Below are 15,097 nucleotides of genomic sequence, written 5' to 3'. Positions count from 1 at the left end.
GAAGTGTGGCTCTGGGCAAAAGCAGACCACGATGGTCTTCTCGTGCAGCAAACGCGGCCGGTGCAGTCACTGCGCTGCGCTGGTGTGGCTGAGCCGTGGATCATGGCCACAGGCAAATTGAGTGGGGGAAATCAAGAGTTCAGCTGCTTGAATTGGGAAGAAAATGGCAGAAAGGAGACGGAAGGTCACACTTGAGCCAAAGCCTGAGGAACCCCGTCCTGTAGCCACCCCGCAGCGCTTTCGCCCAGCGGCTGCCCCATCCTGGGCATCGCGGCTTTCCGGGGCTGCAGGGGGCCTCGCCGGGGCGCTGCCGCGGTGGCTGCGCCCCCCTTGCCCCCGGCTGCCGGGCACGGCCCCGGGCAGCGGCGGGGGGGCAGGCGGCCCCGGTTCTAAGGGGCTGGGGCGCCTGGGGGCCACTCGGCCGCCAGCGCCGTTCCGATCCTGCCCAGGACCCCGGTGCGGCGGAGGGCGCCGGCGGAGCGGGGCCGTGCTGGGGGGCGAGCCCGGGCCGCCCTGCGCTGGGGCGGCTCACGGCGGGGCCCCCGGGCAGCCCCTCGCCCCCGGCAGCCCCCCCCCCCCCCCCAGGCACTCCCGCGCCCCCGGGCACCCCCCGCGGCCCAGCGCGCGCCCGGCCCCTCCCGGCGGAAGCGGCGGTTGCCGAGGAGCGCGGCGGGGACGGGCCTGCGGTTGCCGGCGGGCGGGCCCACGTTAGGCCCAGGCCCAGACCGCGGCCTCACAGGCCGGGCCGCAGCTGCGAGCGCTGCCCCGCGGGCTCCCTCGGTGAGTCCTCTCGGGGGGGCCGGAGAGACCCCCAATGGGCCCGGGGCCCCAGCCCGGGGGTGTCCTTGGGGCGCCCGGCGGGCGGCGGAGCACCGGGACAGGCGGAGGCTGCGGGGCGCCGGGCCGGGGGCCGCCGTGCCCCCATCCAGGGCAGCAGGGGCGAGGCCCAGACCCGTCCCCCGCCCCGAGGGTTGCGGGGATGGAGCGCCGGGGGCCGCCGGCTGCGAGGGCAGCCCCTGCCGCGGGGGGACAGCCGCCTGGCAGGACTCTGTGGGGGCGCCCCGAGCTGCTCGGTGGCCGCTGGGCTCAGCACGGGGCCAGGCCGGTGTCCCGCGGTGGCACAGCCAGGGTCCTGGGCTCCGCTGGGCCCGGGGCTGCACGTTGGGCTGGTGACCCTGGCACGTGGCGTGGGAGCAGAGCCCTGCGTGCCGTGGTGCCTCTCCTGCCTTCCCTGGCGGGCCCCTGCCAGCCCCTGCCAGTGCCAGCCCCTGCCCGGTGCCCTGTGCCTGCCGCCCCGTGCCTGGCGCAGCTGCATTCGCCTCCTGCCCGAGGCTGCTGCCGCAGCATGTGCACTTGGCTCCGTGGGCAGGCTGCACAAGCTGGCTTGGCTCCTGATGCCTGCCCAGCTCCGAGGGAGCGTGTTGCAGAGGCCAGCAGCACGCTTGGCTGGACCTGGCCCTCTTTGTTGTCCGAAAGGCAAAAGAGAAAATGGGCCTCTGAGGCTGGCAGGTGGGGAAGAGCTGGTGGCACCTGCGAGAACCTGCCTGGGGGATAGTATTAAAAGGAGAAAATCTCTCCCACTGCAGTCTGCAGGGGGGGGAAAGCGTAGGCATGAACGAACATGACTGGGTAGGTTTGTGGCACATTGACCTCGTTTCCTGACCCCCGATCCTGCAGGAGCTATGGACCTAGATCAGGGTGCCGCCCTCAGGCATGGAAGTTTCTCTGGTGCTCCTTTCCATTTCAGCTGAAACTACTGAGGAAGGAAGCAAACAACCAAGACCAGTTGCACAGAGATTAGGCCTTTGATTTGCTGCAGATGACTTGCTGCTCTGCTTATCACAGTTTATCACAGCTGTAGGACTCCGCTCCCCCCCCCCCCCCCCCCCCCCCCGGCGTTTTGCAGAGGTTGACTCATAGAGGCATGAAGCTGGGCTTGCTTCAGCTCTGTGTGTGGTAGCCGCTTCTTGGCCAGGGACTCGGGCACAGTGAAAATGTGATCTGTGAAGAGGGAATGCTTCAAAGTCAGACACAGCAGGTTCAAGGCTGGGAAAAACACCTGTCAAAGCCTTGTCTGTTCCCGTTTTGTAGTTTCCTTAGCTACGATGCTAAAAAAGAAGCCACAAAAGGAAGCTGTGGTTCATTAAGGCTCTGAAAGATCTCAGTTTACTGGGGGGATAAGCAGCATTTTTACCGCTTGGTAAGCTGGGGCAAAGTGCACAAAGAGTGGAATTAATGGTTCTTAAACTTACAGGGACACTTTGGGAGAGGTGTGCCTGCAGCCTTTATTGTTTGGCTCCTAGGCCAGGATTAAACTGTGGTCCTGGTGGGGAAGCTAGCAGCCAGGGTAAGTAGCAATGCTAACGTCTGGGTTGCTTTGGCAGTTGCCCTGTGCCTCCTGTATCTGTGCAGGGCAGGGAACAGGGTTGGTGCAGGCCGGTGGCTAGGAGCAGTGTTGCTGCTTCCCTAGCGAGTTCTGCAGCCTAGCAGGGGGTTAAGAAGAGAGAAGAATTGCACAAGTATGTATCTGTTTACCTGGACTTAACCAGACTGCGTTTGCAGAGCTTGCCTGCATCTCATAGCCAGCGAATGCTCCAAGTAGTGCGTTTCTGGTGGGAACAGGTCAGAAACTATTCTCGACATTTAGGGTTCTAACATGGTGATAGAGAAAATTCTTTCCCAGGTACAAATGAGACAGTGTGGCCGAGCCAGCCATCAGGTCACTGCTGAAAGGGCTGACCCTGTTCCCTCTTCCTCTCTCCTCTGCATTCATAAACACGTGCTCTTGCAGTATTTCCCTTGTGCTTGCTCCAGTGCTTCTCTAACCCCCCCCGGAGGTGACAGCCAGGTTATTTTTGGACAGAAGGTTCAATGCGCAGAAAACTAAGCAGCAAAAGAAGTGGCTTGTTTCATGCAGGGGTAGTGAGTTGAATCGGCTCAGCACAGGACCATTTGCACCTTGGAGCTGTCACAAGAGATGAAGCAGAAGGATGGGAATGGCGGCAGGGAAGGTCCGCACATCCCCTTTTGGCAGAAGCGAGCCATGAGGTTCTCTCGCATGTGTCCCCCAGATACGCCCATGGTTGGCAGGAGCAGAGCAGCAGCTTGGGAAGTCTGTACTGATCACTGGTAACCGAGGCTTGGCTGCTGCTTCTCAGGGCTGGGAGGCTGACGCTAGGGGCTTGTGTCCCACGTTAGGTGAGTTTGTTAGATAGGCAAGATGCTTACTGTTGTAATAAGGTTGTCTGATCTTGCAAGATCGCAATCCAGAGGTGATGTGACTTGCAAATCAGGGAGTGGGTGTCATTTGCAAATTCCCTGCGGCGGGGCAGGGTGCTGTTGGGATGTGAAATGTGACTTGTGTGAAGGCATAAAACAATCCTTCCATCCCCCGCCTCCCATCAACTTGCCTTTCCTCCTTCAGTCTCCCACAGTAATTGTCTGCTCTGCTACAGGTCTTGATTTCAGCCTGTCATCCTGCATGTAAATTACTGGGTTTGAACTCGAGTTCAGATCAAGATCAGATGTGAACTTCAAGGCCAGTAGTGTGAGTGGAGTGATCTCATGGTGAACGCTTCTTTTTTTTTTCTTTTTTTTTAGAATAAGAGAGCCTGTTCTGGCCTAGTTGGATCCATTATCAAGGAGATTAAATAATACCAAGACAATGCCCTTTTATCTCAGGCTGAGAGTCTGTGTCTGCTCTTCAGAAACATCTTTTCCAGAGTAGCTGGGTACAAACTATACATGCATGCTGATGTGCAGTAGTCAGCATTGCTTACATTGCCTCTGCAGTCGTGTCTGGGAGATGAACAACAGCTTTTTGCTAATGGGTCTCATGTCAACAGGGGTGATTTAGCAAGGAAGACTGCAGTGCATTAGTTGCTATGACTCAGACTCACTCAGCCTTGTACTGATTTTGTTTATTGGTTTATAAATTAAACTGCAGATGCTGCGTCCCGTCAGTGCTGGCATGTCAAGGATCCTGAAAGGAGTTCTTCCCGTAGAGTTGTCTCAGATATATTTTAAATTACTGCCTCGGGAGTCAGAGCATGCAGGTTGTAGCCCCAGTTCTTACAGTTGTGACTCCAGCCAAGCTGCCCTGGTGCCTGTCAAAATCATGGTGTGACTCCTGGGAGGTATTGAGGCTCTTGTGGCACCTGCCAACAGCTTGCCAGCAGTCTGTGCCTGTTGGTGCAGCATCCTGCATCCTCATTTTCTGAGCAGGGAGCAAGTCCCTCCAGTTTCTTGTAGGCAATAAAATGCTGTCCACAAGATCTTTGTGAGCATTGCAGGGAAATAGATACTGGCTGCTTCGGTGCTGGAAGGATCTGTGATCCTGCTGTCGTGGGGAGGAGAGACACAGCATGGACCAGTGAGGGCCAGGGCAGCAGTTTGTGGGTCTGTGCTGGTCTGTTGTGTTGGTCCACATTGAGAAGTTCTTTGGAAATGAAACAGATATTTTTCTAAACAGGTGACTGTCTGTTCTCCCTGGGGCACGAGAGACCAGCTGGGCTCTTTTCATCTCGGGGCTTTTCCCCAGCAATCCCGCATCTGCCCCTGCCTGATCCTGAAGCATTTTGTCTTGGGTGCTTCTGAAGTTCAGCCCCAGCCTGCTCCCGGGTGGTGGCAGCCCCGGTGTGTCTCTTGCAGAGGACAGATCAGAGGGTTTACCTGTGTGGGGCAGGGCCTTCAGCTTGCGTTGGGTAGGTTGTGTTTGAACCACAGGTTCTATTCAGAAAGGGCTCAAGGTGCAAGATAATTCAAATCTAAGGCTAAAATGTGTATGATGTCCAGATACCTTGTGTTTTCTATTCACTAAAGGCACACAGGGCGGTTATAGCAGCTCAGCTTCTGTTTGCATGTCTCCATTAAATGTTCCCATATGGGAGAGCAAAGCCAGGAAGGATTTTCTGTACTGAAGATACCGATATTACAGCAGCCATGGACATGTCAGGTTCAGCGCTGGTAAAAATGCTGATTAGCCCCACAATAGGGACCGTGCTGCTGGATGCCTTGCCTCACCTGCTTGGAGTCCAACTTGGGGTGGTTTCCTACCTGCTGTAGGTACCTGCCATCCCTGTATCTGGGTGTGAGCTCTCTAATGAAGGTCAGAAGGTCACCTATTTAGATACATATATATATGTGTGTGTGTGTGTGTGTGTATTTATAATGTCGCTTTTCGGTGGCTCAGCGAGCCCGGTGCATTTCTCTTCTCAGTGGTGGCTGGTTTCTGTGACGGAGGCAGAGTGACGGCAGGATGTGTGAGGGGCCATCCAGGATTTCTGGGCCAATTCCTCCAGACCCTACGCTCTTTCCAAACTATTACAAACGCCCCTTCTCGGGTGAGTCCTTGATACTTGTTATGGATGTGCTTTGTACTTTGGCATGGCACAGCTCACCTGTTAGATGTCCTTATTCTTTGGTGTCCTCAACAGTCTCCACTCAGACTGGTGCAGGTGATTCTGCTTCCTCATGGGTGGTGATCCTAAAGGTGGTCTGTGGAGCTGGTTGAAAGATGGGAAAGCATGAGGTAGAGGTGGAGAGGGGGTCTTCAGCATTGTTTGTAGGCTGTGGGTGAGGAAAACCATGAGATAAAATAATTTCCTGATTACCTCCTCTTTTTTTTTCTCTGTAGCTCGAGGGAGGTTGGAAGGGAATGCTCAGAAGCTGGATTTTACCACTAGCCCCCTGGACCCAGTTCCCATCCCATACCCAGCTTTGGGCAATGCCTGCCAGGTTCAGCCAGCCCCTCGCATTCGCCCCAGTGGGAAGGACTTCCTGGAGAAGGGACAGCAAGGGACGCTCAGTCTCTTACTGCAGCTTGAAGGGGTCTCCCTTGATGGGGGGCTGCCAGTCAAGAGTAAGTACAGCTGAGTTGCTGCTGGCCTGAGTTGTGTCTGGGGCCAGGGATGAGGCATCAGGGATTTGGGTGGATTCCTCGGCTCTGCTGCCTGAGGAGAGGTTGAGCTCTGCAGGGCTGGTTGCCCCATCTCCTGCGTTTGGCCTGGCAGTGGCTTGGCCTCCAGCCATTGCCCGGGCTGGAGCTGTTGCTGCTGCAGCCTCCCTGATTCCAGTCGGGCCCACGTCTGGAATGGAAGAGGGACTCTAAAACAGATGCTGTTTAATTTGGACCTGAGGAACTAGTTGTGGAAGAGAGACTATTGAGAGATGCTGGAAATAAATCGAGCCCTTCTAGTTTGTTACCTCTGAACATAACCAGTATCTTTATAGTCAAAGATGGATCAAGTGTGTTCTTCATGTACAGAGGATGTTTAACCTGGGGAATTCCTTGTTAGTGAAGCCAGGCAGGATTTGGGAAGACTGTCTGTATATGTGGATACTTTGCAAAAGATGTTCCCTTTTCCAGAGAGGTCACCCAAAGTACGTTCAGAGGTCCAAGAAGGAGATAAGGCTGATGGCGGGGTGTAATTTGATTTATTCCATGTGCTGGCATTGTCCCTAGCCCTGCCTGGTGCCAGCATGGTGGTTGCCAGCTGCCACAGCTGCTGTTCCAAAGCAGAAGGGGAATGGAAGAGGGTCTGGTTGTGTAAGCTGTGATCTTCCCTGTCTTGGGGCGCCCAAGGAAGGATCATTTTTGATTTGAAAACAAAAAATACAATCCGTAGTCTTGATTATGTCCCCTTGAATGTGGGACAATGGCTGACACTGAAATCAGGAACAGCACAGGTTTAAGGCTTGGCAACTGCCTTTAACCAGCCCTCTCTTTGCTTCGGAAGCACCACAGGATGCTGAACTGGGAATTGACCTTGCTCTCGAGAGGATGCTGATATGGCTTGTCTGGCATAGTCCAAAATGGGACACATTAGCTATGCTCGCTCAGAACAAGGGAGTCTGTGGTCACCGGCAGTGTGCGCAGATCTGTGCCGGTGCTCATCTGGGCACTGTGGGATCCTCTGGCAGAAGAGGGTCAGTCTGGGAGCGCGCATCTAATGTGGGAGAAATGCACAGATTGTCTAGTCTGCAGGAGAGGGGAGAGCTTGCTATTTCCGTGGGCAGCTGGACCAGCTTTGGAGATGGAGCTGTAGGGTCTGGTGTCAGTGCTGCAGGAGCCTGCATGCCTTGGCAGTGTCTGAGGGGTGAAAGCTGTGTCTCCACTTGTGCAGGGAAAGAGTCCAAGGACCATGAGAAGGTAAATATGAGGCGAATAAAGGAGATTCAGAAGAAGTGCAAAGAGAAGGAGCGAGCCCGAGAGCATGGCCAGCCCAAGCCTGTGAAAGCTCTGTGGAAGTCCCAGAAATATGAAAATGTGGAGTCAAAGGTGAAGGCCAAACTGCAGGTCAGTACCCTCTGAGCTCCTGAACTCTCTGGGCCTGGGATGCAGTTCAGGGCAGATGTGACAGTGGGGCCGTGTGGGAATGCGTGGTTTGGGTCCAGAGAGTGATTGCCAGAATAATCCCCATCCTGCCTGGCCAAGTGGACCCCCCATGCAGGGGAGGCTGAGAGAACAAAAATCCCATCACAACCCTCTGCCTGAAGGCTCCTGTTTGGCCCTTCAGTTGTTAGGGATCTACAGGCGGTTCCCCCTCACACCATATTCCCTGTCCAGAGGTGCATCCAGCTGGCTTTTCAGCTTCTCAGTGTGGGGGCCAACGCTTGTCTGGGGTTTGTGCCAAAAGGCTGTGGTGTTCTGATCATGGTCTTCAGAGGTGGGTCTTCAGGCTGCATCAAACCTCAGTTCAACCCTTAACACCCTGTGGACCCACAGTGGGCCGTATATCTCCAAATTCTTCTGCAAGCAATCATCCTGGTGAATAACCACTGTGCAGTGGCGGCACACAGACATCTCTGGGCAGAGACCTCGTAGAGCAGCCCAAGCTGTGAGGGCATGCGTACCTCCTGTCCTCTGTACACGGCGTGCGTGCGGGAGAAGGGATGTGGGGCTGTGCCTTGTTTTTCTCAGGCTTTCTCAGCTGCTGAAGTGAGTGGGTGTCTGTCTTTGTGAAGGTTTTGTTCTGCTTTTGACTTCTTTCTTTCTTTGTTTAGATAATTTCTTTCTGCCCTGGTGAGTTTCTAGTGAGGGCTTTGCTAAATGCACCAAAGCCCTGGTAGAAGCATACCTGTTTGTACAGGAAGTAAAGGCCCACTGGGAGAGGGAAGGAAAGCTCCAGCACTATCTTTGGGTGAGCCAGTAGTCATCAGTCTGGATCTGGGAGACCCCCATCATCCAGGCGAACTCTGTGTTCGGTTACCCTCTTATTTCATCCAGAAACAGGCACTGCAGCTCCTGTGGATGGGGTGGGCTCCTGCTGCATGGCAGCAAGCAGAGGGGTGTTGTGCCTGTCCTTATCGTAGTGACCTCCTGGAGCAGCGGCCTTGGGGGTCCCTTCCAGCTCAGCCTTGCGTGGGGGAAGCTCCTTGAGGCAGCAGAAGCGCAGGGCTGCCGCTGCCTTTCCAGAGTAGCCTCAAACTGTTAGATCGTACATTCCCATTGGCCTCAGGATTGTTGGCTGCCAGGAGAGGGCTTTGTCCTTCCACGAGTGCCTGCTAGCCTTCATGGTCTCTGACTCTGTTCTGTTTTTGCAGCCAACCACAGATTTGAGGTACTGAGCAGAGCAGAGCAGCACTCGAGAACAGCTTCTCAGCAGTCAGCTTTGTGCCTGCCTCTGCCGTTTCATTAAACTCGCTGTAGCAGGGCTCTGCAGCATGCTCTGGATTTATGGAGGTGGGATGGCTTCTTCTAAGAGTTCGAGTCCTCTAGGTTTGCCAGCAAGGGAGACTGGCATGTGTCTCTTGACTTGCGGCACGCTTTCTCCACTCTGCCATTTGCCCTTTTCACAGGAAGATTTCTGCTTTTTAAGGAGTCGTGGTCACTGTCAGTATGGGCTGCCCATCCATTGCGGTTGTTCCTCGCTCTGGTAGGCATCTCTGCTGGGTTATCCAGCGTTGCTCTCCTTTCACACCTGCCAGATTAGTCAGTGAAGACGGATTCTCCAGTCAGTGTTACACACGAATTTGATCCAAAGGCACGTTTCTGCAGATTTTTTCCCCTTGTTTTTAGCGTTTCTTTACAAGGTTCAGTTTCCAGGTCTGGGTTTGTTGCTGTAGGCAGTCTATTTGGCCTTTGCTCGCTGAGTACAGATTGCCTTCCCCCAAGAGCTTCTGCCAAGTCACAGCAGGAAGAGCGTGCTGTCATCTGTCTGCTGGAAACTTGAGGTTGAGCTTGTGATTGACCACCCAAACTTTTTTGGGTGTGTTTCTCTTTGCTCCAGCCTCCTTCCACTAGTGGATTTTTTTTTTTTGTCTTTCACAGGAGAGCTCCCCACCTCCAAATCCAGAAGCTCAGAAATTCCTAAAAGCATATTCTCGCTGTGGCCCTGGGATCAAGCCATGCAGATCACTCTCCCCAAGGCCTGCCAGAACGAAAGCAGGAGCAGATGCAGAGGCTCCAGAGGCACTGGGTGCTGAAACCAAGGTGAGTTGCGCACTAACGGCATCCGTCCCAGGTGTTTCTGGTGCTCATCCATCCTAAGGGTTTCTGGCATTTAACCTGTTGCTCCTGCTCTGAACATTTCATGTGTTCTTCTGAGGCTCTGGGTTGGATCTGCTGCGTGAGCAGAGAGATCTGTAAATAATGTTCCTGGCTGAAAGGAAGAAACAGGGTCTTGGTCACAGGGGCGATGAGATGGGCATTGAAAGATTTCTAAAACTACCTTCTGGCTTTGCCCTTGCTCATAGTTAAAGAGATAATGAAGTTCCCTTTGAAAATCCTGCCTCCTCATGTAGAAGTGCCAATAATCTCAAATCTGCTCTTCCTGGGGCTTTGCAGGAAGTCTTGGGGATTACTGCTCACACCGTAATTGAAGGAACTGTGGTTTCTGGACATTAGATAAAAATTTGGGAAATGCATGCGCTTTTTAGTAAGGAGAGTTGCTTACTAAAGAGACACTGCTCCATGACCCGTGTCCCCTTTCTTTGGCAAGCGTAGGGTTGTCAGTTTCTTGGTTCCCAAGTGCCATGGAGGGGCTTATTTTAAACAGGGCATAAACTCCTAAGGAGGAAAACCCAAGAAAAACCTAAAACTCAAATCCAGTGACCTTCTCCCCTGTCTTGACCACCAGAAGAGCTGTGATAGAGGGTGCTGTCTCTGGTGAAATGCCTCCAAGGACTTGCTAGGCTCCTGCTCTGCCAGAGGTTCTGTTGCATTTACTGGCCCAGCGAGGGCTTGACCAGATTTTCCTCTGACTTTCTAGCTGGGCTCAAAATGCACCAGTAGGAGCCATGGGGACTATGTCACGCCTGGTTCTTTCTGTCCTTTTGGCTTTGAGGGCGCAGGGTCAGCTTGGGGACCTTAAAAAGGCCAATTTTAGGCTTGGCTTTTGGTGCCTGGCGTCTCAGACTGTGGCCATAGCTCCTGCCTGCCTGTGGCCTTGCACCTGAGATGGGCTGGGCTGGGGGTGCGCGGTATGCCTGTCCTGCTGCGGTAACCTGCAGTCCAGTGGCTTGTGCGGGTGCCTCTTTGCTTTGTCCCTTGTGGGGACAAGGGCAGCTGCCTGTGTGCATGTGGTGAGCCAGCTCCTCCTGCCGCCTCCTCTTCTTCCAGATCCAGGTGGAGGGCAAGAGCATTGACTTCATTAAGCACAACGCCTGCAACGCCAAGCGGGCCCTGCTGCGGCGCTCCCAGTCCCTGCAGGCGCTGGCCAAGCTGTTGGAACAGAAGCACCAGGAGCAGGAGGAGTACAACGCCAAGCAAAAGGGCCACATCCCCCAGTAGTATGTATGCCCCTCTCTGGTCCACAAGACTTTCTGTAACAAGCCCACTTCCCTTCACCACGTTCCCCAGCTTCTGGCGTAGAAAGACGGGGGGCCGGGGACAGAGGCACTCTCACCGTATGCAAGCAGTGCAGTTTACTGTGGCCTGGGAAATAAATGCAGTCCCTCTTGGTTTCTTGACTTAACAAGCATCCCATGGCTGGTGTGACTGGGCTCAGAAAGAATTTTGTCCCTTTTTCCCTTGTTTGCTGTCCTACAATGATGCTGACTTGTGGACGTTCTGTGTGCTCTGAGAAATGTGCTCCTGCCCCTTTGTAAGCCTTGCTCCACGTGGCGCAGCTTCAGCATAAAAAGCTCTGGTTACGGAGAGGCAGGTAGCTTGCTCTGCCTCCTAAGTGTTCATCCTGTCTTGGACCCAGAGTCTGAGGAACATCCAAGTAGTGGCTTGCATTTTGGGGTTCTGAGTGGAAACCAGTTCCTGGGTGACCCTGTCCTAGGACTTACGGCGGTGTTAGTCCTTTGGCTGTCTGCTGTGCCTGCTGTTCTCTGCCAGCATCCCTGCTGTGAGCAGTGTTGTCCAACTTCATTCCATCACCAGCACGCAAATGGTTTGGAAAGGACTCAGTGGTCTGGGCAAAAAGCAAGGAGCAGAAGCCGTTGTCTCCGAAGAGCTTGTGTAGGCCTCCGTGTGTCCCTTCCAGCAGCCCTTCAGGGCATGTAGAGCATGTTGACTAGTCCATGCGTGCAGGTGAAGCCCTCCACAGCAAGGGTGTGTGCCAGCAGCGTGGGTCTCTATGGTCCTTGGGCAGTGACATGGAGACTAGCAGGGTTTGAAGGGCTCAGTTCCTGGCCCCTGCCTGCATCCCTGGGCGGCTCCTCCCGCCAGATGCGCTGACGCGTGCTTTCTTGTGCCTTGCCAGCCTGCTGGAGAGGAAGGAGCTGTGGCGCAGGCAGATGGAGGAGCAGCTGCGAAACCTGCCAAATCCTGACACGCCACCTGGTCATACCAAGATGCCAGAGAGCCAGCGGCTGGAGACCCTCGGCGATCTGAAGCAGAGTAAGAAGAAAAGAAATAGGGATTCCAGCTCAGAAAAATAGGTGATCCTAGCCAGGATTAGGGAGAAGGGGCCTGGGGCACGGATTCCTGCCACTTGAAGAGTTACCTGGAATAAGGCATGTAGCTGGGATCTGAGCTCTGTGTGAGGAAAGATCAATCTCCTTCAGGTTGGTGGGACCCGCAGGTTACAGGACTGGCTCTCTGGAGCAGGCTTGTCCAGTAGACCTGATGTTTGGGTTACTATTGCCTTTAAAGTGACAGATTTTGGCTGGAAGGGACCTTCAGAGGTCTCTAGTCCAACCCTTAGTTCTTCAAAGCTGGAGCAGGTCACTCAGGTCCTCCTCCAGCTGAGCTTTGAATTCAAGGACGGGTATTCCAAGCCCTTGTTCCAGTGCTGCCACCATTTTCATGACTGAGGATGAGGTTAGGAAAAGGATGGATTTCTTTGCACTTCCACTAACACAACTTGTTTGCTTCTTTGTTGTTTTTTCTGTAGGCCAGGAGCAGCTGATAAAGGACCTGGTGATGCTGCCAGTGGGCACAGACACCCTCAGAATGCAGAAGAGGCGGGTAGAGCTGGAGAGGAAGCTCTCCCAGATAGAAGAGGCCATCAAAATTTTCTCGAGGCCCAAGGTCTTCATCAAGCTGGACTCCTGAGCTGGTGGGGCCAAGTGTGTTGTGCTGCTCTGTGCGAACATCCTGCATCACCGGGAAGGGACGATCATCACCTTGGGAGGGAAGGAGAGGAAGGCAAGTTCAGAACCCTGGGCCCATGCAGGTGCCAATACAGCGTCCAATATGCAGCCGGCACCTCCCTGCCCACCCGCCAGTGGTGTCTTGTCCATGGAAAAGGGAGGGAGATGCCCTAACACACTTTCCACCCTGTGGTCTGCAGAGCAGTTGTCTCTCTGCTGTTTGACTTCTCAGAGATTAGTTCTCTGCTCTGGATCCATGGCATCACCTCCTATTTTCCTACTTCTGGAAACTGGTAGGGGATCTCCCGTGCTGCTACCAGTGGTGTTCCTTGTCCCCCTCGTGAGCTGGGCCATGGTCACGGCTCATTCCGGGCACCTGCACATGTCTGCCATGTGTGCCCTGGTCCCGAGCGCTGACCCAGCCTGCTCACACGGCTGGTGCCTCTGCACCCTCTGACCTGCTGGCTGGGCTCAGCAGCTCAGGGACAGCTCAGGGACAGTGGAGAAGTGCGGAGCTTCAGTCCTTCCTGCCCAGGGCGGAGCTGGGCTGGCTGCAGGGTTATCTGGCAGGTTGTCTGGAGAAGCCTTTGTTGTCTGTGAGGCAGGATGTGCTCAAGTAAAGCATCGTTTTCTTCTTTCAGTGTGTGTGCGGCTCCTGGTGGGCTCAGTAGGGCCGGAGGAGTGGTGGTGGGCAGCCGAAACCAGCAGCATTGACGTAGTGCAGGCAGGGGGAGAGCCGTGGGTCCTGGTCGCACGCTGCAGAAGCGTGACGTGCCCGGGGAGGTTAGGTCTCACTGGGCTGCGGCACTGGGACGTGGTGGGGCACTTGGAGCGGAGAATGCGCAGAGTCCTGCCAGATCTCAGTCTACAGGCCGGCAGGGCAGGGCTGGGCAGATGCCATCGTGGAGGTGAGCTCGCTGCCCCCTTGCCTTCAGGTGCTACACCGGGAGCCAAGCAGACCTTTTCAGAGATCCTGCTGTGTGAAGTCTAGAAAGATTTAAGCTGGAAGGGATTGCTGGAGGGCTTCGTCCCTCTCCTGCTCAGCACAGGACCAGCTCCTCAGCCTGGGGCCTCATCCAGCTGAGTCAGGAAAATCTCCAAGGATGGGGCTGCTGCCACCACCTTGCTGGGCCTCTGTCCTCAAGCTGTGCCACCCTCAGGGGGAACACTTGGCACCTTTTCCTTGAAGTCCTATCAAAATTTCCCTTGCTGCAGCTTGTGCCTGTTGCCCCATCTCCTTTTGCTGTGCAGGGTGGGGATGCTGTGGATGGTTGCCCCAAGCAGGTGCCTTGTTGCATGAGGTTACTCCCATTGCCGGCCGGATTTTGCGGGGTGGGGATGTTGCAGGGTGGTCCAGCCTTGCCCATGGTACCCTGGGATGCAGGGGGCGACGCTGCTGCCAAGGGCCAGAGAAGCTTTTAACGCTGGAGGGCTGAGGAGGTGAGGTGCCAGCCGGAAAATCACCCCACGCTCCCCTGGGGCCACCCTCAGGGCAAACGCTGCAGCCAGGCTGAGCCGGCTGGATGAGAGCGGTGCTGAGAGCAGCTGGGGGCCACGGGCGCCAGCCCCCATGCACCTCCCTGCCCTAAACAAGTCTGGACTAACCAGCCCTGCTGTCTGCTTTGCTCTCTGGCCTGTCTGGGCCACAGCTGCGTGCTGCAAGTGTTGTGCTGCTCAGGAGTGACGGAGCTGCCAGGCTCAGCCCTCACTGCTCTGCCTGCCAGCCGCCGGCACGGCTGGGGCTCCGCAGGAACAGCCAGGACCTGAGCAGTCGGTGCTGCCCCTTTGGACCCCAAGAACTGTGGGTCCCCTTGCCCGGTCCCACCACATGCCACGGGCAACAGTGCCGGTGAGAGCCGCTGTTTGCAGGGCCCTTGGCAAACGGGCTGGGAGAGCTGCCGTGGTCAGGCCCTTGCTGCTGAACCAGCCCAGCGGCTCTTGTGCAGCTGCTGGTAAGGTTTTGGTGGTGCCAGCACGGGTGGTTTGGTTCTCAGGGGTCAGCGAAGGCAACAGGACACAATCCACCCTCCCCTGCCGAAGCCGCCAGCTCTGCCACCGACCTGGGTGCGAACCTGTGCCTGTGCCCAGTGTCACCCCACAGGAGCCGGGCCAGGGCACCTGGCACAACCTGTGCTCGCTTCCCACCGGCTCTAATCCAGGGGCCGTGGGGGAGCCCTTACGCCACAGAGGGCCCGGCACAGTGCCAGTGCCCTAGGTGCCCCAGCACACGTGACCAGCTCCGGGAGCGGGCTGGAAAAGCGCTGCCCCTGGGTGCATCCAACCTGCCGGGCCTTGTGCCTGGGCTGCTTCACCAGAAAACACTGCCAGTGGCTGCGGCAGGTGGGGTAGAGATGCTGGTGCTGAAGGCTGATGCTGTGGGAGAGGGGGCGAAGGACCACGGGGACAGCCAGCTATGGTCTGGCCAGGAGAAGCCATCACCACTGTGAGTGCAACAGAGCCAGCAGCTGCTGGGGCATCGCTCCATCCCTGCGGGCAGGAAGGTGCTGGTGCCGGGCTGGGCCAGGCCAGCAGCAAAGCAAAGGCAAGAGCTGCCACCAGCGTGGCACTTCAGCGCTGAGAGGGGGACTGAGGGCACGGGGAGCCCCAGGTGGGC

At 55.9% G+C, this 15,097-nt stretch overlaps 1 protein-coding gene across 4 annotated transcripts; it reads left to right on the top strand.

Moving 5' to 3' along the window:
• Window positions 1–628: 628 nt before the first annotated feature.
• ENKD1 (enkurin domain containing 1) lies at window positions 629–13,123 on the top strand. Of its 4 annotated transcripts, XM_055726500.1 has the most exons (9): window positions 690–780; window positions 4,472–4,703; window positions 5,218–5,342; window positions 5,636–5,860; window positions 7,125–7,297; window positions 9,272–9,433; window positions 10,562–10,731; window positions 11,652–11,788; window positions 12,285–13,123. In XM_055726500.1, the coding sequence occupies exons 3-9, from the start codon at window positions 5,258–5,260 to the stop codon at window positions 12,443–12,445; spliced, it is 1,113 nt and encodes a 370-aa protein (XP_055582475.1). In that variant the 5' UTR covers window positions 690–780; window positions 4,472–4,703; window positions 5,218–5,257; the 3' UTR covers window positions 12,446–13,123. The 4 variants fall into 4 exon arrangements, with proteins under 4 accessions (XP_055582471.1, XP_055582474.1, XP_055582475.1 ...); XM_055726496.1 differs by lacking the exon at window positions 4,472–4,703 and having other exon boundaries at window positions 629–780; XM_055726499.1 differs by lacking the exon at window positions 4,472–4,703 and having other exon boundaries at window positions 670–780; window positions 5,192–5,342.
• Window positions 13,124–15,097: the final 1,974 nt, after the last annotated feature.

The sequence above is a fragment of the Falco cherrug genome, chromosome 14 (assembly GCF_023634085.1).
Source record: "Falco cherrug isolate bFalChe1 chromosome 14, bFalChe1.pri, whole genome shotgun sequence".
Lineage (NCBI taxonomy): Eukaryota > Metazoa > Chordata > Aves > Falconiformes > Falconidae > Falco > Falco cherrug.
Note: the sequence above shows the minus strand (reverse complement) of the source record. Positions and strands in the feature narration are given on the sequence as shown.

Excerpts from the sequence above, each read along its gene's own strand:
- ENKD1 (XM_055726496.1), top strand. The coding sequence starts at position 5,258 with ATGTGTGAGGGGCCATCCAGGATTTCTGGGCCAATTCCTCCAGACCCT. Across the intron at positions 5,861-7,124 it reads TGGGGGGCTGCCAGTCAAGA|GGAAAGAGTCCAAGGACCAT; the intron begins GTAAGTACAGCT and ends CCACTTGTGCAG. Across the intron at positions 10,732-11,651 it reads AAGGGCCACATCCCCCAGTA|CCTGCTGGAGAGGAAGGAGC; the intron begins GTATGTATGCCC and ends GTGCCTTGCCAG.